This window comes from Nomascus leucogenys, chromosome 19, assembly GCF_006542625.1.
Source record: "Nomascus leucogenys isolate Asia chromosome 19, Asia_NLE_v1, whole genome shotgun sequence".
NCBI classification, from domain to species: Eukaryota; Metazoa; Chordata; class Mammalia; order Primates; family Hylobatidae; genus Nomascus; species Nomascus leucogenys.
Genome location: NC_044399.1, coordinates 32,321,389 through 32,342,646, shown reverse-complemented (window position 1 = coordinate 32,342,646; position 21,258 = coordinate 32,321,389). Strand labels below are relative to the sequence as shown.

General features: G+C 51.8%; 1 protein-coding gene across 2 annotated transcripts in view; it reads right to left on the bottom strand.

Moving 5' to 3' along the window:
• The window catches only part of MPP3 (membrane palmitoylated protein 3), a 33,601-nt gene extending 12,628 nt beyond the window's left edge, over nt 1-20,973 (bottom strand). Inside the window, exons 1-16 of one of the 2 annotated variants that reach the window (XM_030800041.1) lie at nt 20,903-20,973; nt 20,564-20,617; nt 19,684-19,745; nt 19,362-19,480; nt 19,047-19,124; nt 17,820-17,900; nt 17,444-17,581; nt 15,545-15,626; nt 13,432-13,517; nt 11,602-11,676; nt 8,519-8,715; nt 5,697-5,761; nt 4,310-4,330; nt 3,671-3,712; nt 1,837-2,001; nt 1,651-1,731 (exon numbers count right to left, since the gene is read on the bottom strand). In XM_030800041.1, the coding sequence (XP_030655901.1) occupies nt 1,651-1,731; nt 1,837-2,001; nt 3,671-3,712; nt 4,310-4,330; nt 5,697-5,761; nt 8,519-8,715; nt 11,602-11,676; nt 13,432-13,517; nt 15,545-15,626; nt 17,444-17,581; nt 17,820-17,900; nt 19,047-19,124; nt 19,362-19,480; nt 19,684-19,708 (1,255 nt within the window). In that variant the 5' untranslated portion in view covers nt 19,709-19,745; nt 20,564-20,617; nt 20,903-20,973. Of the gene's footprint in view, nt 1-1,650; nt 1,732-1,836; nt 2,002-3,670; nt 3,713-4,309; nt 4,331-5,696; nt 5,762-8,518; nt 8,716-11,601; nt 11,677-13,431; nt 13,518-15,544; nt 15,627-17,443; nt 17,582-17,819; nt 17,901-19,046; nt 19,125-19,361; nt 19,481-19,683; nt 19,840-20,563; nt 20,623-20,902 lie in introns of those variants that run through there. The other variant, XM_012497705.2, reaches the window with a different exon arrangement.
• Nucleotides 20,974-21,258: the final 285 nt, after the last annotated feature.

The window sequence follows — 21,258 nt, the reverse complement described above, 5'->3', positions numbered from 1 at the left end:
ACTTTTCCAACCATGTCATCCCCCTGCTTAAAAAGTTTTATTTATCTATGGGTTACATTCTAAACACCCTAGCTGAGTATATGAGACCTGCGTGATCTGCCCAGCCTCTCAGCTCTATTTTCCAGCACATCATCCACACTAACCTCCCCAGTCCCTAACACTGCTCCGTCCCTTTGCACATGTTGTTTCCTTTGTACAGAGAACTATTCCTTTCTCTTCTGCCTGGAAAACTCCTATTTACTCTTCAAAACCCAGCATAAAAGTCACTGCCTCTGGGAAGCCTTCCCTGACTCCCCCAGTTTCTAAAACAAAGGAGGAAAGTCTCCTATCTGTGGAGTGCCTAGAAGCAGGTGGGCCTGACCATCCAGGTACCTCTTCCCCAGGAGATGGATCCAGGGGGTTCTGAACGATCAGTGTGTGAGCAACCTCTGCATGTCCTGTTTCAGTCCACCTGAAACTTGGAAGGCTGTGGCTCCCTGAAGCCCTCCAGGTCCATCACGGGTGTGCTGCCAGAATGGCCTCCCCAGGGCCACCACCTTCCCCACATTCCTGCTGCTTCAGATTGGGCTCTGGAAGACAGCTCTGACAACGCACAGACTAGATGCTGGGCCCAGGGGCCCAGGGAGAGCTGTGTGATCCAATCAAGGCTTTGTGGTTGCTCTGCCCCAGAACACTCTGAGGAGGCCCCATTACTGCCACCACAGCACCCCTCTCAGTAGCCACCACGCATTCACACTGCATCCCTCTGAGGCCAGGGGGACTGAGAGTGAGTCCCAGAAAGGAAAGGGGCAGCCAAGGGCACGAAGTGGGAGGCGGCAGGTGAGAAGCCATTGTGCATCCTCATTAAGAACATGACTGGGGCAGGCTGCCTGGGTTTGAATCTTGGCCCCACCACTTACCAACTGTGTGATATTGGACGAGTTACTTAACCTCTCTGACCCTCACTGTCTTCCTCTGCCACACAAGATGATAACAATCTCTCTTCTCAGGAGTACTGGGAGGGCTGACCCAGGGCACTACACATAAAAGCTCTTGGTGTATTACCTGGCACCTTCATTCTCCTCCTCCTCATCCTCCTTATCACATTCAGAACCAGGATCCTCTGCCCACTGGAGCTTGACATCCCAGGGTGCCCCTGGCAGCAGTAAGCCCCAAGAATTGGCAGGGGAGGCATCACCCAGGAATGTACCCAGCCACCCTGACAAACTGGAATCTGGCTATAAGGGAGTGCCGAGAAATACCACTCACAGGGCTCTGTGGCTTCTCTGACCTGCCCTCTCATCCAAGTAGAGGGCAGGGGCCATAGGAGTCAAAATTCACTGTGATGAGGAGGAATGCCCCCTACTGTGGGGGCCCCTTGGTGTCAGGTTGAGGCTGCCACTTTGCCTACAATGTGCTCTGGACTCACCTCCCACCCCAGGCAGGAACCAAGCAAGTGGTCCTCCAACTTCTGCCTCAGATGGTCTCAGAGGACCACTGAGAGTGGATTTCTTCCCATCATGCCTTTGTCCCACAATTTGCCAATAGCAGGCAACGCCTGGTGATCCTTTAAACCCAAAGTAAGGATTTGGATGAATCTGGGGAGTTAAGTCCCCATGAAATATTTGTGTGTGTGCAGACACACACACACTCCCACATGGGCCCTCTTACGTGGAACAGCGACGCCAAAGTGCCGTGGGTTCTCGGCCACCACCTTTTGCTTCAGCTCATGCAGTCGGGCTCCCAGAGACCCTGGGAAACAAGAGGAAGGCTGACCAGGGTCCCTGCTGAGCTCCCTCCCCACCTGCTCCAGGGAGGAAACCAGATCACTTCCTGGAAACCCAGGATGGCACCTACCGATCAGAACCACCAGGCGGGGCCGCTCTCCAGGCTGGTGTTGGTACCTGGCCACCTCCTCGTAAGTCAGCAGCTCCGGAGACTCAGCTCCAGAGGACATCTTTCCTTCCTGCGAGCCACCCAGTCTCTCCCTACAGCCCAGCCGGAAGCTCCTCCGAAGACCAGCTTGGGAGGAGGGGCAGAGGGACACCACGGCATTTGTCCCAGGATCTCCCATAGAGACTTTTCCCACTTGGCCAGACCTGGAGATGGGACTGAGTCCCACTGACTTCTCCCAACCTCCTCCTGCTACTGGAAGAGGTTGTTCGGGAAATACAGTAATAAGATGAAAGGGTGACCCCTGCCTTCACAAACTAGGGCTTAAGGTCACTGTTTTACTTGGCATGTGGCTGACCTTGGACAAGTCCCTTCATCTCTCTGAGCCTCAATTTCCTTATCTGTGAAATGAGGATATGAATCTACAAACACTTTGTGTGGTCCTAGATTAGATCCTGGACCAAGGGAAAATGCCATAAAGGACATGATGGGGACAATTGTTAACATTTAAATAACAGCATATAATAGATTTGGATACATTTTAAATTCTCAGAATTTGATCATTGCCCTGAGAAAGTCCTTGGCCTTGGGAAATACATACTGAGAGATTTAGGGTTAAAGGGACACGATGTCTACAATTAAGTCTCATATGACTCATGAAAAAAATGCAGAGATGTGGGAAAGGAAATTGAGCAAACATGGCAAAGGAGCACCAACTGGTGAATCTGGGTGTAGAGTATATGGGAGTTCTTTGTATAATTCTTACACCTTTTCAGTAAGTTTGAAATTACTTCAAAACAAAAGTTAAGGGGCTGGGTGCAGTGGCTCATGTCTGTATCCCAGCACTTTGGTAGGCCAAGGCAGGCGGATCACTTGATCTCAGGAGTTCAAGACCAGCTGGGCAACATGGTGAAACCCTGTCTCTACAAAAAATACAAAAATTAGCCAGGTATAGTGGCATGCACCTGTAGTCCCAGCTACTAGGGAGGCTGAGATGGAAGGATCGCTTGAGCCTGGGAGGCTGAGGCTGCAGTGATTTGTGATCACACCACTGCACTCCAGTGTGGGTAACAGAGCAAGACCATGTCTCAAAAAATAATTTTAAAAAAAGTTTAAAAACTTTTTAGAAAGGAGGATTGCTTGAAGCCAGGAGCTTGAAACCAGCTGGGCAACATAGCGAGACCCCATCTCTACAAAAAAAATTTTTTTAATCAGCTGGGCATGGTGTTAGGTGCCTGCAGTCCCAGCTACTCAGGAGGCTGAGGTTTGAGCCTAGGATGTTGAGGCTGCTGCAAAAGCTGCAATGTCACACACTACTGCACTCCAGCATGAGTGACAGAGCAAGACCCTGTCTCTAAAAAATAACCAAAAAACAAAAAAAAACTTTTTGCCTTATCTCTAAGACCTTTGAAAAAACTGACCAAAACAAAAGAAGTGAAAAGGGGCTCTGGAGAGCCACAAACACCCCTCACTGCGTGGTAGTGGTGTTAATATTGAATAAACTCCAGTTGCGATGATGGTGATAATAGAATTGGTATTAATGTAGGGGTGTGTGTGCCTTTCCCGCCAGGGCAGTGTGCCCCATGGCTGGGTAAAAGCTGGGTGGGGGCCCAACGCCTGGGCAGGCTCAGCTCCTGCTTGGGTTGAGAGGAAAGACTGAGGAGAGACAGGGGTCCCACAGGCTCCGCTGCTCCAGAAGGACTCCTGGGGCTCGGATCACCCTGCTTTGACCTCTCCCTGACTCTGGGGCCTGGGGTGGGGCAGGTGGTGCATATGGGTGTCAGGTGGAGCTACTTACCCACATAGTGCCCTTTGAGGTAGCCCTCACAGTCACAGGTCTCTGGGAAGCAAACAGAGGGAGGGAAGCCAGTGAGTCCCACCAGACACATCTGGCCCAGGGCACCCAGCCCCTGGATGGCCGGGCAGGAAGAGGCCCCTGGGATGGTGTCTCGTGGGGAGCTCAGGGGAAATCCCATGTCCTGGACAGCCCAAGAAAGCAACGTCTTCTGTTTCACTCAGTTCTCCATGCTTAGGCCCCTAACAGCCTTTCCAGGCCCTGAGGGGGATTCTAGGCCAGCAGGCCTCCCCAGTCCCTGAGTGTGAGCAGTGTGAACAGGGAGGGATTCACTCCAGCCTGCCCTGCCCTCTCACCCCTTGTCTCCTATCCAGCCCCATCACAGCACAGCCAAGTCCTGGAAAGGCTAGGCCCCGCGTGTCAGGAGGGCAGGGAGGTGCCCCTAAGGCCTTGAACCCTGTCCCCACCAGCTCTGCCTGCCTCAAGGAACAGCCCAGTCCAGCTGGCAGAGCAGGAAGAGGTGTGCAGACAGTGGGAGGGGCACAGCTGCCCAGATAGGGAAAGAACATGAGCCCCTCAGGCCCCAGACGTTCCATGGAAAAGGGGCCACACCTGTGGACAGTGGATAGATACTGGGCCTACCTTTGTCACAAGGCTGATCATCTGCGGTTTGCACAAAAGACAGATGGAACAGCGTTAGTGGAGGGAAGTGGGGACCCTGCGGCTGAGGGCAGCCACGGCCCGAGTGCCTGAGGAGCCCGCCATCTGGCCTCTCTGCCTTTCCTCCAACGAACCTGTGATCTGAGCTGTGGTACGTTATTAAACCCCAAGACCTGCTCTAATTAGTCTCCTTGTGTGTGTCTCATTAGCAGCCCAGAGAAAGCCAGCTCATCAGTGGCGCAGCAGCCTCTCAAGGCCACTGCACTCAGGGGCCCTTCTAACCTGACAGCAAGTCTGGAAAAGTGGCCATTGTCAGGGGCCCTGGGAGCAGCTTACTCTAGGATCCTGCAGTGGGAATAGGACCCACTCTCTCTTTTCTGGGGTTGGAGTCCGGCCCTGGAAAACGCAGATGCCTGAGGATGGAGCAGGGTGGAGCAGAGCTGCAGGCCATCTGTGTTCCCGTCACCTGGAACCTGCTCAGGCTGCTCACTCGGTTAAAAAAGTCTGCCCTCTAGTACCAGAGAGATCATGCCCTGGAAAAGTTTCCTCTCTACACAGGGACCTACCCTGGGGCTCTGATCACAGGCCTTCAGAAAACGTGACCCCACCTCGGTTCACTTAACCTTGTGACCCTACATATTCTCAGCTTAGAAAAGATACCTGACTCTACCGACTTCACAGGGTTCCAAGAAGTAGGTGGACGTGTTTTCTAAAGTGTAAAGTGCTACATGGTGTAGAGTTGCCAGCTAAAATGCAGGACACCCACTTAAACTTGAATTTCAAATAAACAACAAGTAAGTTCTTAGTGTAAGTATGTCTCAAATACTGCACAGGACATACTTATACTATAATAAAAACTAAATAAAAACATACTTACACTAGAAACCAATCTGTCATCTATCTGAAATTCAAGCTTCAACTGGGCATCCTTTATTTGTATTTGCCCAGTCTGGCAATCTGGCAGCCCTACCAGAGGCACCGGGTCACACACGGCCTTCTCCATTCCCTTCAAACACCAGTGCTTCTTCCATTTTCAGGGTCAGAGAGCCCTTGGGAATCTAACGAAAGCTGTGGATCCTCACACGCACATGCACATGTGTGTGAACACACACACATCTGCACATCATTTTGGGAAAGCTGTTAACATGCCCCCCAGCATCATCCATGGACTCCAAATATACAAGCTCCTCTCCAGGGACTAGCTGCCCCCCACCTCCTACTTCCCACCCCCTCCTGCCTCTGGAGTCCATGAGCTCAGACAAGACCCCTGATGCCCCCTCCAGCCCACTGCCTGCATCTTCCCAGCCTGAATCCTCCCTCGTCCTAACCCGGGCCCTCCCTGGAGTGCCATCCCTGACAATCTACTCACAGGGGGGCTTCTTGAGGCTCTGGGGGCTCGGCAGGGTGCCCGCGGCTTTCCGGTAGCTTAGTCGTCTGCAGGGACACAAGGGGATGGGCGGGCCCGTGAGCTGGGCCAGAGAACCACTTGAAAGGAACCTTCTGGAAAACTTGGGAAGCCAAGGCCTGGATCCCACAGGTGGGTACACACTGGACGCTCTGAGGGCCTCCTGCTTCGCACTAAATTCCAACGAAGGGAACACTTTCACACGGCTCACTGGCTCACCAGGAGGAAGAAACTGAGTCTCTTGCTCCAGAAATAGCTCATCCAGCTCAAGATGGCCACACCGGGGTCCAGCCCGGTGTACGATCCTCAGCTGGTCATTACTCTCCTATGGCCAATTTCCAAGGAGAGGCAGCCCCTTCTCTACTCCCCAGCTTCCCCATCTCCGAGGGAGCTGGGAAATAGCAGAATGACTCCCAGGAGAGGCCGAGGACAGAAGTGACCCTAATTTAACACCCTCCCCTCAGCGGAAGGGTGGGCCCTGGCAGACTGTCCAATGTGGCTATGAGTGGAGAGGTGGGGCTCTCAGAGTTGTCTAGATTTCCACATTTAAATGCAGCTGAAGGGCCGGGCGTGGTGGCTCACACCTGTAATCCCAGCACTTTAGGAGGCCAAGGTGGGAGGATCACTTGAGGTCAGGAGTTCGAGACCAGCCTGGCCAACATGGTGAAACCCCGTCTCTACTAAAAAATACAAAAACTAGCTGGGCATGGTGGTGCACATCCGTAATCCCAGCTACTCGGGAGGCTGAGGCAGAAGAATCCAGGAGAATCGCTTGAACCCGGGAGGCGGAGGTTGCAGTGAGCTGAGATAGCACCACTACACTCCAGCCTGGGCAACAGAGTGAAACCATGTCTCAAAAAAAAAAAAAAAAAAAAAAAAAAAAATGCAGCTGAAGAGCTCTCCCCCACATCCTCTGGTAAGATGTTGCCAAGACCTGGGAACCCTAAAATGGAGATGGGTCTGGGGTTCCCGAGAAAAAAGAGCTTCGTTCTCAGACTTCGGCATCTCAGAATCGCCTGGAACATTTGTTAGAATGTGAGTTTCTGGGCGGGACCCAGGGATCTGCATTTCTAACAAGTCCCCAGGTGACGCTGAAGCCCCTGGCCAGGGGGCCACATCTTGAGGGCCACTGAAATGGGTGAACCCTGAGGTTCTGTCCTTACCACAGTCCACACACCAAAAGATGTGAGGGCTACAACCCACAGTGGAAGTCACAATTGCCACCCTCTGACCCAAGACTGACCTTCTTGGAAGTCTAAAGAAATAATTTGAAACATGAGGAACAGTCTATGTGCAAAGTAAGTACCGCAGCCTTATAAAAGTGAAGAATTGGGAACAACCTAATAGAAGTGCAGCCACAGGAAAGCTGTGAAATCACTTAGCTAGTTCCTCTGAGAAGCCTTCCCTGCATTCCTGGATGACGGCGCAGCCTCCTAACATGAACTCACACAGCACCATGTCCTCCTCCCTTGCACCCATCATGTTTATATAAACTGCGTGTTTGAAGAGTGTCTGGCTTTTCCACTGAACTATAAGCTCCTCCAGGGCAGAAACCCTGGGTTCACAGCAGCCCGCAAGATGCCGGCACGAGGCCAGCTCAATTCATCCTAAATACCTGCCGCCTAGGAATGAATGGCACAGCTCCTGATGAGTTAGTATACAGCCACTAAAATCACACTACAAAAACGATGCTATAGTATGGAAACTACTCATGCCAAAAATGTTTAAAAAAAAAAAAAGCAAGACCCCAAATTCTGTATGCAACACTCACATAAAAAGCACAGTAAGGAAATAAACTATGCAGTTTAGATAGGGGTGAGACGTGGGGAATTTCATAGTCCTCCTGTTCTGTTTTTTTCTGGTTTTTTTTTTTTTTTGAGTCAGGGTCTCGCTGTTACTCAGGCTGGAGTGCAGTGGTGTGATAACAGCTCACTGAAGCCTTGACCTTCTTGGGCTCAACTGATCCTCCCACTCCAGCCTCCCGAGTAGCTGGGACTACAGGTGTGTGCCACCACGCCCAGCTAATTTTTTACTTTTTGTAGAGACAAGGTCTTACTATGTTGCCTAGGCTGGTCTCAAACTCCTGGGCCCAAGGGAACCTTCTGCCTTGGCTTCCCAAAGTGCTGGGATTACAGGCGTGAGCCACCACCATGCCCAGCCTCTCTTCTGTATTTTTATATTTTATTTCTCAGCATTCTCTAAGCATGCATTATAAAATATACGTTAACTTAGGCTGGACCCAGTGGCTCATGCCTGTAATCCCAGCACTTTGGGAGGTCAAGGCAGGTGGATCACTTGAGGCCAGGAGTTTGAGACCAGCCTGGCCAACATGGCGAAACCCTGTCTCTACTAAAAATACAAAAATTAGCCAGGCATGGTGGTACATGCCTGTAATCTCAGCTACTTGGGAGGCTGAGGCAGGAGAATTGCTTGAACCTGGGAGGTGGAGGTTGCAGTGAGCTAAGATTCACCACTGCACTCCAGCCTGGGTGACAGAGTGAGACTCTGTCTCAAAAAAAAAAAAATACACACACACACACACACACACACACACACACACACGCATTAACTTAATAACATAAATTTCCATAGATTCCTTTAAATCTCAAATAACCATCATCACTAGTTATGGGAAAAGACCAAACACAAGTGCAACTGGTACTTACCTTGGGGGAACAATGCTCAGCAGGCCCCTCTGGCTGTGAGGACAGAGACTTGGGGGTCTGCCATGTACCTGTGCCTCCGCCACTCTGGAACCAGCCCTTCAGAACACACCCCAAACCCACCTCTCCTGGAACCGCTTGGAGGGGATGAGGCCGGCTCGAAGGTTGGTGTCCCCGACTCGCTTGGCCTGCCACCACGTGGGGTCGTCCTGGCTCACCACCTCCAGGACCTGCCTGCGCTGGAAAGGCAGACCCGCCTCCTGGCAAGGGATGGCCCGGTCCTCCCGAGGGTTGTAGTGGAAGAGGGCGCGCATGAACACCTGCACAAGGAGGGCTCTGGTGAGGCGGCCCTTCCCCAAGTGAGCACAGACAGATCACTGTCACATCAAAGGCCACATGACAATGACCATCCACACTTAGGAGGACCAAGTGGCCTTTCGAATAGAAAGCTACTTGGAAATACACTGCACGTACATTCTTAACTGTTCTTCAACAATTTGGGATACTATAGTCAGGAAGTCCATCAAGAATCAGAAAATTAATAGACCCCATGACTGAATTTCCCACCTAAATATTTCCTTATTTACTTGACCAGCTGTCCTCATAACAGCCTCTTAGCATACACACAGCAACAACTAATCCTGGGAACAAAAAGTAAAGACAAGCACAATTTCTAACTCAAGTGTTATTTTTGATACGCCAACTGCGCTGACGGAAGGCAGCAGCCATCTGTTATATAAGTAATCTAGATGTTTGGGTAAGAACACAAATATCAACAAAACTACTGTTACTGACTCCTCACCATCACTTTTCAGTGGGTAATTGACACCCACAGCTCTTATGGCTCAATCCTGCCTCATCTGCCATAGACTCAGCCAAGCCCTAATTCCCCCCTCTACTCTGGAGTCACCCTCTCTGGAGAAGATGGTGTGAGGACACAGCATTTTTCACACTTCCTTGTTCTCTTCTATAATTTAGTGGCATTGGTTAATTTTATTTATTTCTATTTTCAGACCATTAGGGCCCAGTCACTTCAGCGGCAAACAGGAAAAAAAAAAAAGCAATCAGGGGTCTTCCTCAGACAGATACAAACTGTATTCCTTTATATGCCACCAGAAAAGATTCCACTGGACAATAGTAAGAACTTTCTGGCATATGTTGTGGGGACAGATGCCCTTAACCAGCCACAGATGTTACCAGGGTCCTAAGCACTCAGAAGAGTGTAATCTTAAGTGGCCAGCCCAAATCAACCATCTGGATCAAGAAGAAATATTCAAGAAGGATGGGCTGGGGGACAGGCTACTCATTTTGTCCTTTAGGAAAACCAAGTTCTCTTCCTCAAAGAGGGTTCCTCAAGTCAGAACCCTCAAAGTTGCATACAGGGACCACATTCGCTTGTCCCAGGAAGAATCACTTTCCACCAGATAAGAGGAAATATTATGCCCTGGGATTTAACCAAAGAGCACAAATAAGAAACAGCTATATAAAGATTATTTCTTCACTTGCTGTAAAAAACTGTCATTGAAGACGTAGTCCATTACAAATCCACATTCTTCAAAATATCGACTGACTTCTCCTCTGTGCTAGATGCTGTAATGTCTCTTCTTTCATGCATTAAGTACTGAGAGGCAGGTATGGGAATCATTGAAAAACTGGCATGCTTCCTTCCATTCTCTGCTCAACAGTATGTAATTCATTATGCTCTCCTTTTTGCCTTGGCTGCCAGGAAACTCATATCCAAATGTACTGTGAAATCAAAGTGATGCCTTCCTCTCTATCTCATCAACCACCATCTCACAGTTCAGGTCTTAATAATGTCTCACCTGGGCTTTTACAAGAGCCTTCTACCAGGCCTCCCTGCCTGCAACCTCTACCCACTCCACCCTTCTCCCCGTGGCTGCCTCAGGGAGCTTTCTAAAACACAAATACAACTGCACCACTCCCATCCTTAAAAAAAAAAAAAAAAAAAAAAAGAGCTTATTAGAACCTATGGGATTATCTCTTGGGCTGTGGGATGCCCTCCCATATGCCCCAGGGCTGGACCATTCAGTGCAGCCTGGGCTGACTTCCAGCTGCCAGCACCTGCATCTCTTTGCCTAAGGACTTACTTTCTCTGGCCACTGGAACCTACTCTTCTCTAGTCCAGCAGGCAGAAGTTGCTAGGAATTAATCCCCCAGGTGCAGCCTGGCAGGAGTTGGTATATAGATCGCCCAGCTCCCAGGGCCCCTGGGTGGGATGATGGAGGCGTGTGTTCTACAGGGGAAGAAGTAGTTCCCCAAGTTCCCAGCAAGACTAAGCTCCAGCTGCCCATAGTGGTAACCTGCTTGATAACACACCCTTAGTCAGATCGGCTGTCTTCCTTTTCCCAGTCCTGTACTGGTATTTCCTGGGGTCACTTCCCAAATAAACCATTTGCATTCAATCCTTGTCTCAGGGTCAGCTTCTAAGGGGCCCCAAACTAAGCAAAAATTATGCCAAAACCCTTAACAAGGCATTCGAGGCCATTCAGAACATAGGCTTAACCCACCTCCCCAGCAAAACCCACCACCATCCTCCCGCCAAAGCCCCACCACATTGCCCTTAACATGCTCCTCTCCAGAATGCCAGGGAGCCTCTGTATGGGCAGACCCCAAGGTCCTACTCGCCTTTATCTCCTTCAGGCCTCAGTTCCAACATCCCCATTCTGTGACACCCTCTAGGGTGACTGTAACTCTTTGTACAGAATCTTGGCAAAGCACTTATCACATAGCAATGAAAGACTTGCTGCCCTTCTGCACCAGGAAGCCTTGAAGCTACCAAGAGTCCCTGTCTCCAGCTTCTGGCAGAGTGCCTGGCACAGAGGAGGTGACCAAATAAGGCAGGCTCAGCAACAATTAAACAAATGGCAGTTACTTAATTGGTTCAGAATTCAGCACACTTGGTACCTTCTCCTCCTCTTCATGGCCCTGAGTTTCTATTTCAATTAAAATAACCTTGTCTTTTATTAGTAAGTCACGTCAAATCCTGTTTAGAAACAGGCAGGATACAAACACATGAATCACTTTGTGACGGAATTAAAGTCCTCCACTGGGCACAAATTACTAGGATCAGATCTATGATCTGTTCCCAAATGACTGTTACAAGAGACTGGACTGGATCCAGCCCCCAGCCAGCGAGCTGCATCTCTCAAGCTGAGAGAGGGCACGGCAGACCCACCTCCCCATACCTTGCTCTCCTTTAAGCGATCTTCCTCCTGGATGGCTGGGATGATTTTTAGGGTGATGGATCCCTGGGACTGGGCCTGAAACGAGAGAGAACAGAAGCTTCTCGCCTACCAGGTCTAACCCTCCAAGAGTTTAACTCTTACTTCTCAGGCCTAAAAACTGATGTTCAGAAAGTCAGACTTGCAGCCTCCCCTGAGGCCCACCCTTCTAGGATGGTGCCCTGGTTGAATGAACTAAAACAAAACTCAGTAACCAAGTAACTGTACATTTTTGTATTTTTTAGTATTTTTATTATTTTTAAGCCAGTTCAAATTTAGCAGTGGGGGGTTGGTAACTGTATTTTCAAAAGACAAAGGGACGGAAGACTTTCCATGAGAACCCAAGGACACTACGTGTTGAATTCCAATTCTCCATCCCTCTTGACCACTAGGGCCCCAGAGGGCTCCCTTCCTTGCTTTTCTTTTGGGTCATCTGAACAACCCATCTCAGTTTCCTTTGCCTCTTTCCTGCCTGATTTGGGGCTGGTCTCTGATTAATACTTCCCTCTTTGCTTCCATCTCCCCAATCTCAGGCCATGCCCAGCTTTCTAGGAGCTCCCTTCACTCCCATCTACAGAGACCCTGCAGCCCAATGCCGGGGGCCCAACAAGGAAGAATGCAGTCGGACCAGGACAGCAGGGCCCAAAAGATCACCTCCTGGCCTCTCCACTACCCAGAAAGCCCAGACCCTTGCTCTGGAGCACAAGAAGGTTGGCACCCAAAGCCACAAAAAAGCAAGCTTGGGCAAAAGTATTGAAGGGCCTGCCTGCAATCTGCATCCTCTACAGAGGGGGCTTTATTTTGTTGTTGTTTTTTTGGTTTTTGAGATGGAGTTTTGCTCTCATTGCCCAGGCTGGAATGCAGTAGCACAATCTCGACTCCCTGCAACCTCCGTCTCCCGGGTTCAAGCAATTCTCCTGCCTCAGCCTCCCAAGCAGCTGGGATTACAAGGGCCCACAACCACGCCCAGCTAATTTTTTGTATTTTTAGTAGAGATGGGGTTTCACCATGTTGCCCAGGCTGGTCTCAAACTTCTGACCTCAGGTGATCCACCTGCCTCGGCCTTCCAAAGTGCTGGGATTACAGGTGTGAACCACTGAGCCCAGCCCAGAGAGGGCTTTAAACAGTGGGCCTCCTCTTTTCAGATCTCATCCTGTTTCTGCCTCCAAAACCATCAGAAGTTAGCAGAGTGTCAGGTCAGGGGAGGAATCCTGATGATAAAGGGGACCCAGCTATGATTGGGGCTTTTCACAATTTCAGTTTTGACTTCAACTCCCCAGAATGGACCATGGAGGTTGTTTTCAGCCAAGCATTTAATACCTTAAAATCCCCTTACACTTCTGAAGGGCTTTACCCTTTTCCAGATGTTGGCATCCCAATGATAACCACACATTGGTTGAGAAAGAATTTCTATCCCAACGTTAAAGGAAAGGAAATGGAAACTCAGATGATCGGATGGCTTGTCCAAGGTTGCACAGCTGGAAGGAGGCAGAGCCAGGATTCACATCCAGGACCCAGGACCCAGGAGGGGCCTTGTGAAAGGGAGCCAGGGGAAGGAAGGAAGTCTGTGCTGAGGAGAGGGTCTAAGAGAGGCAGATGGAAGGGAAGTTCCCCTCCTCTTGCCGCCACCCCATACCCCGGGCACTCTGTTAGGGGCACACCATAAGGCCACTTTGCCTGCCACCTCCTCAGAACAACAGCAAGGCTAAGCCAGAATCTGTCCTGGCTCCAGGAAGTGCCCTGCTCTGGGTGTCTGAAGACCCAGCACATCCCTAGCAGGCTTGTAGCACGGACCAGAATCTGGCTGATCTCGTCGGGCCGCTTGTGCAGGACTGCGATCCCGTTCACTTCTCGGAGCTCATCTCCAACGTGGACCAGGCCTAGGAGACACAGGGACTGACCATCAGCACAGGAGGAGGACCTGAGCACCCCTCGCTCAGAGCTCCAAGCACCACAGGGGCCGGCCTGAGGAGCCCATTGCAGGGCCAACTTGAGGTTTAAAGTTGATGGGTGGGACTGGGGCAAACTAAGCCCCGCTGAGTGCTGGGCTCCTCACTCGGCATGGAGGGCTCAAATCACCCAGTAAAATCTCCAATTTATAAGTTGGCACCTGAGACCCAGGAAGATTAAGCAGCTTGCCTAAGGCCACATTGCTAAGAAATAATGAAGCCAGTATTCAAACACAGTTATTCTGATGTAGAAAGCCTGTGTTCTTTTTGCTATAACCTCTGCTTCTTTAAAATTATCATTAACTCTTCACCTTCCTAGGTTTACAGATATATTCCTAGAATGGCGTTCTTAAGTCTTAACAAGGAAAGACAAAGGCACCAATGAAGACATCATTAAGAGTGTAAACACACTGTGAGCCTCTGCCTGAATGACTAATGTCTCTGCATATTAGGCCCCTATTTGCTACTCAAAGTGGGCACTGGCCCGGCTGCATCAGCATCACCTGGAGGCAGGTTAAAAGTGCAGAATCTTCAGCCTAGCTCAGACCTGCTGAATCAGTCTGCATTTTAACAAGATGCTCAGGGAATTCGTGTATTCGTTAATGTTTGCAAAGTGCTGGTCTAGGATTCTCTGCAACGACGACCCCCCCAGACTTTGGGGGTAACATCCCCCTATAACAGGAAGTTTGTCTCCCAGCTTAGTAGCTCTTCCACACACCAGTGACTCTCAACCTTTCTACCCAAACGAATCTGGGGCACAAACTCTTTGTAATAGCAGCTTGACAAGACCTGGGGTGGGGGAAGGGTGTCATCCCTGTCCCACAGTTAGTAATCCCGCAAGCCCATGCTATATTCTTAACTGTCACAGTCCTTGGACTAAATCAACGCATGAGCTTTTTCTCAATCACCCCAAAGTACTCCATGACTATTTTATATATATATATATGTGTGTGTATGTATATATATATACGTATATATACACATATATACGTATATACATATATATACACACACATATATATACGTGTATATATATATATATATATATATTTTTTTTTTTTTTTTTTTTTTTTTTGAGACAGTCTCACTACGTCGCCCACGCTAGAGCGTAGTGGTGTAATCATGGCTCACTGCAACCTCAAACTCCTGGGCTCAAACAGTCTTCCTGCCTGGGCCTCCCGAATAGCTAGGACTACAGGTGTGGGCCACCCGTGCATGGCCTATATTTTCTTTTTCTTTTTTTTTTTTTTTTTTTTTTTGAGACAGACTTTCACTCTTGTTGCCCAGGCGGGAATGCAATGGCGCAATCTCGGCTCACCGCAACCTTCATCTCCCAGATTCAAGCGATTCTCCTGCCTCAGCCTTCCCAAGTAGCTGTGATTATAGGCATGTGCCACCAAGCCCGGCTATTTTTATATTTTTAGTAGAGATGGGGTTTCTCCATGTGGGTCAGGCTGGTCTCGAACTCCTGACCTCAGGTGATCCGCTCACCTCGGCCTCCCAAAATGCTGGGATTACAGGCGTGAGCCACCGTGCCCGGCTTTTTTTTTTTTAAGACAGAGTCTCACTCTGTTGCCCAGGCTAGAGTGCAGTGGCATGATCTTGGCTCACTGCAACCTCCGCCTCCCAGGTTTGTGTGTTTAGTAGAAATGGGGTTTCGCCATGTTGGCCAGGCTGGTCTCGAACTCCTGGCCTCAAGTGATCCATCCACCTCGGCCTCTTAAAGTGCTGGGATTACAGGTGTGAGCCACCATGCCCAGCTGGCTTATATTTTCTATTAAAATTTCTACTGACTTGGGAAGGAGATGAGAATTCCAGCCACAACCCCAGAAAGCAAAGCAAATCCCAAACAGGTGACCTGATAGGAGGGAGGTAAGGGGACCTATAAGCAAAGGTGGAGGGCTCTGGAACAATGGCCATGATCGGGGCTGGGCCAGCTGTGCACTGCCGCCACTCACCACTCCTGTCTGCTGCGCCTCCTCGCATGATCCTGGCCACCACAACAGCCCCTGAGTGCTCGTCCCGCCGGATGGTGGCACCCTGAACCCGAGACAGAAGAGACAGGTTCTTAAGCAGCAGCTCCAAACCTCAGACCCCTACTCTCTGGCCCCAACACAGCCTCCCCAGTCCCTCCCTCCGACAGTCCAGAGAGATCAGTGGGGACCTTCCCAATGCTGAAGACAAAACAAAACCAACATCCCCCATTAATATAGCCCTGCACTTTACAGTTTACAAGGCACAATAATGCTGCAACATTTTAGATGAGGGACTGGGGCTCAAAGTTAAATATCCTCAAGGTCACCCAGCTGGTAAAGGGGAAAGCTTTTTGTGATGCCAAATCCAGTACGTTCTCCATCACATCTCTGTCATATCACGGTTCCTACCACTTGCAAAGACATTTAATAATGAGGATGATATGTGCCAGCTAATTCTCACCCTGCCTCTACCCAATCACAGGGTTACCGGGCCTTCTGTTGCTGCTGAGGGAAACCAATTATGCACGCCAGCCAGGGCTTCGGGACCAGGACTTGGCCCTTGAAGCACAGCAGAGATGACACTTAGGATGAGAAAGGCACTAATAAGCCCTCAATTTCCTGCACCACACAGGCCGGACTGCAGCAGGACAGCAGAAAGCTTAAAAGCTAAGCTCTAGGGCTGGACAGCCTTGGGTGTGAACACAGTTCTGCCGTTTACAAAAAGCATGTGGCCTTAGCAGGGAAATCTCTTATCCTCTCCAAGCCTGTTTCCTGCGAGATGTGGAACAGCATTTAACTCACAGTGTTGTTGCAAGGATTCCACACAAGACACTTAGTACACAGTAAGCACTCAACATATGTTAACCACTTATTAGTGGCTGTAACTGCAAACACATTTGCACACTTATTGTTAACATCATCTGTGCCGTCTATTTGAAGTACATAAGATAATTATTGCTAGAAAGAGAGGCCATCAACTAAGAACCCCAGGACTTCTAGCCCCCAAGACCTGAGAACTTTCCAGCATCGCTCCATCATTTATTCAGCTCTGAACTGCCAGCACCCAATACAGAGCCTGGATAGGAGGGCTCACAATGTGTGTGCTAAATCAATGGATGGCTGCTCCATTTTACAGGTGAGGAAACAGAGGCAGAGGAGAGATCCTCGTCTGTTTGCAGAAGAGGCTCGTCGGAGGTCATGTGGGGAAAGGTGGAAACAGAGAATGCCAGCTGTGGGATCCTCTAGAGCCAGTCTCAGTTCTCTGGGCTTCCACCACTTCCATGCATCCCATAAACAACGCTGTCCCTCTGCTCAGTAAATCGATGCTGAACCAGGACCAAAGTGATTGCAATCTGTCTTCTGAGGAGAGGAATGCCCTGTGCTTCCTCAACATTCAGAGCAGGCATTGTCACACGTTTTCTGTAAGGGGCCACATGTAAATATTTTAGGCTGGCCACATAGTCTCTGTCACAACGACTCAACTCTGCCATCGCACGATAAAGGCAGCCGCAGCCAATCTGTAAGTGAATGGGCCTGGTTGTGCTCCAAAAAAAGCTTTATTTTAAAAAATAAGCTGTGGGTTGGGTTTGGCCCTTGGGCTGTAGTTTGTCCATTTCTGGCTTAAAGCATGATCAGGGTCACCCTGTACAATTGTGCAGGTTATTAACTACACAAAGGGGGTTGGCCACAGTTGAGAGGGGCTGTATCCACCTAGAGAAAGGGGTGCCCTGCACACAGAGGCACCACAGGGATGAGCAGCAGCCCCGGCAAAGCTGCCGTCACTCACTCTGAAGACTTCAGGGAGGGTCTTGTCCAGTGTTCTGAGTAGGGGTGAGAGGCAGGGGAAGAGTGGGTTAGAGAGAGGCAGGCAGCAGCACCTACCAGGGGTTCCTTGTTCTTCACCAAGCGGACGATCTTCACCGATTCCTCATCAAAATCCTCATCGATATTGTCAGGCAGAGGCGGGAGAACGGGGTCAAAATTCTTCTGGGCAACCGTGTCATGTACCATGAGCACAGCCTGCCGGGAAAGCCGGAGAAAAGGAGGGCTGGCCCGCCGCTCACAGGGTCAGCAGGCCACGGCTGGGCGGTGGTCTGGAGGGTGGCAGACGCCATGCCAGAGAGACAACTGCCCAGACACTAGTGCTGAGGATCACTCCCTCAGAAGTCTCCACTCCTCAGCTTCACGAGGAGCGCTCCCTCCGCCCCCATCCCAGGAGACACAGAGGCATGGTTGGGCAGGGGCTCTGCATGACTACCCTCAGGTGCGGGGTGGACAGCAGCTGGAGCAGCTCCCTCTCATCACTGTGCACGGAGGCGGCCTGCAACTCCTCCATCACCTGCAGAGAATGAGACAGGCGCTACTGATGGCTGGAGGTGCCCCTGCCCCACATCTGCTGGGTCCTTCCTCTTTGGGCCATAGGCCCAAGGGCCCACTCAGCTGCAGCCCCCGGGGCACACCAGACCCTCAGCCACCTGACGACGATGATCCTGGGAACATCACACCAGGGGTCAGGAGCAGCTTTATGGGGCCATCCTCCAAGGAGCCACCGTTTTAAGCCCTACGTGCTTTCTGCTTTATGTGGATGTTTTCACTGAACCCTCGCAACCCACTTGATGCAGAGGGTCTTGTTACTTTGCCACTTTGCCATTTTACAGATGAGAATCCTGAGACTCAAAGAGATTAAACATTTTGCCCGAAATCACAGAGCTCATATACAGCACAGCTAGGATTTGAACCTGGGCTTACCTGGCTCTCAGATGCTATTTTATGAATGAGGAAATGGGAGCTCAGAGAGGCTGAGTGGCCTACTTAACATCACAGAGCTGGTGGGACAGGCAGCGCTGAGCCTGGGAGCCAGGCAATCTAATGTGCCCCTAATCACATTCCACAGTGGAGAAGGGCCCAGGGCTCCGCACCCACAGGCTGCACTCATCCCTCCCCAGGCCATCTCCTGGGGTTAGGTGAGTTTATTCAGGAACTGATCTTAGTAATCAACCAGAATGGGTTTTCCCCAACCACGCAACACAGACGACTAGGTCCACAAGAAATTAAGAAGTGTTCCTTTAAAAAAAAATGAGAAGCCTGAGCCAGTATGCGGGGACACACTGTAGGTCCCTTGACTTCAGGAAAGCACAGATGTCTTATTGACCTATTCAAATCACTCAGGGCAGTTTGGGAACTGCTGAGCCAATCCAATGCTCTCGTTTACAGCAGAGGAAACAGACTTGCTAAAGAACACACAGTAAGTGGGCAGCTCCATGTCACAGTGTCTCCCAGCCCAGTCCAAGGCTCACGGGTTCCTCCCTACCTTTCAGGGAACCCAGAGAGAGGAAGAGGAGGAGGAGGACAAGGGAAGAAGACCCCTCTTCACCTTTGGGCTCCTGATTCCCGGTGTCCCCACACTAAGCAAACGAGGCAAGATGAAGGAGCCCTACAGGGTGGGGAGTGGGGCGGACACTGTAAGGAGAAACCTGGGGCTTACGTCCTCAGCGAGGGCCACAGCGCTGTGCAGAACTGGGGTTGGACTTTGCCTTTCATAATAGCGAAGCTTCTCATGAATCTGCAACGACAGAGTATTTCAGATGCACCCTGGACACCACACATCCCACACACGGTTGTGGGGACATTTGGGGCAGCAGACTGGGCCACTGACAGGGCACCATAAGAGAAAGTCCTGTGTAGTGGGCAAGTGAAGGCCTTCCTGGGGCAGGGAGATGACTAGGATGACCTCAGACGGCCACAGACAGCTAGAAAGACCTCTAGACACCCTTCCAGGCAGGATGACGTGGGACTTCACCTTCATTAAGTAACTGAGGCTTTTTTCACTGAAAACATCCCTCAGGAAGCCCATCTCCTCCTTGTGGTTGGAGTCAGGTCTAAGCTGGGAGGTCAGCAGGGCCAGGGTTTCATGCAAACCTGGGGAGAGGTGAGAAAAACAAAGGAGAGCAAACGCAGTGGGTGCTCCCTGCCCCCGAGGAGCCCGAGTGGGGCCTCAAACAGCACTTTGGTCCTGCGTGAGGACATTCTCTCCCCAGGCTCTCACTGCCAGGGCCTGGAGGCTGCCAGGCAGGCTCTTGTCTTCAGGGCTGTGGCAGGTCCAGCCCGGGGGAGGTACTTACCAGAGTCCTCCGATAGCACTGGCATGCTGGCGTTGTCACCTCCCGACCTCTCCCTGCAGATTCTGGGAGAAGGGGGTGGGGGTGGGTATTGAAGCTCCATCAAGCGTATTTATTCAATAAACTGACTACACATCTACTGTGTTCTCTGAGACCAAGCTGTGGACAGAGAGGATGGGAACAAATAACTCTGCTTACTTTTTTCAGAGAGGAAGGAAATAAAGCTAAGAAGTGCTGAGTGTCTTCAATGTGCCAAGCATTGTGTGGGGTGATTTCTATGATAAACTTTTTGTCTGCACAAAGTCCTGAGAAATGACTGCGAATGTTCCCATTTTATTGATGAAGAAACAGCGGCGTGGAAGGGTTCAGTAAGTTGTGGGTCAAAATCCATATTCAAGCAGGCTCTTCCATCCTGGCCTTGGAGGTGCCAAGTGACCCTGCCTGACAGTGTCTGCTGTCCTCCGCAGCGCGCCCCCTCCCACTATAACCTTGTAAGAGCCCTGGCTCAAGTCTCCTGCTGGGACACACCTTCCACAACTACCTGGCTGGGCCTACAAGCCCCCTCTCCCCGACCCCCCAAGACCCAACCCAAAGGGAGCCTCCAGACTGGAGTGCAGAGAGGAGGGGGAGAAATGGGAGTCGGGCTTCCACTATGCAGGAGGGGGGACCCCTATCTCAGGAGGCCCTCCAAAGGTGCTCTGCAGCACGTGGACCTCAAAAAGTCCTCCTTAGGAAGAGGAGAAGGAGAGTCATGATTAATTCATTCCGCAAACATGGAGCCAGCCCGCAGCGCCGAGCCCCGGTGCCACTAAGAGGCGTACGAGCGGCCCCGGGCCCTCCAGCCTCCGCCCCGCCCCGCCCCGCCACGCCACGCCGGACTCACCCTGGGGCTGCTCCCCGCAGGAGGCCGAGCACCGACTCCCGCTCGCTCTCCGAAGGAACCTGTGGGAGAACAAGGAGCGCACTGGGCGCAGGAGCAGCGACCCTGGGGGACCTCGGAGGGCGGTCCCGGAGGACGCGGAGCAGCAGGGAGCTGGGGGCGCGCGGCGGGGCGGACGCGGGAAGAGGGAGGCGGGGGCCGAGGGGCGGGGCTGAGACTCCCGCGGTGGGCTCGGTGGGCCGCGAGGCTGCCGGGGAGCACGACAGGAGGGTCTCGGTCCGGCCTCCCGCCCCTCCCACCGCGGCGCCCACCTCCCTCGTCCGTTCCCCTCGCCGCCGCCTACCTCGTCGCGCCGGGATGTGTGCTCCGCGAACGGGAGCCGCGCGGGTGCCCCGAGCCTGGGCCGCCGTTGGCTCCGCCTTCCCGGACCCCTCCCTGCGGCTGCCGCGCCGGGCGGGGGCGGCGGAGCCTGAGGAGGCGCGGCGCGGGCAGGAGGCGCGGCGCGGGGAGGAGGCGCGGCGCGGGGAGGAGGCGCGGCGCGGGGAGGAGGCGCGGGGCGGGGAGGAGGCGCGGGGCGGGGAGGAGGCGCGGGGCGGGGAGGAGGCGCGGGGCGGGGAGGAGCGGAGGCCGCCCTCCGCGTCTGGCACCGCCGCACCCCCTGGGCTGGGCTCCGCTAGCCGTCGTCGTACCCCCTCCCG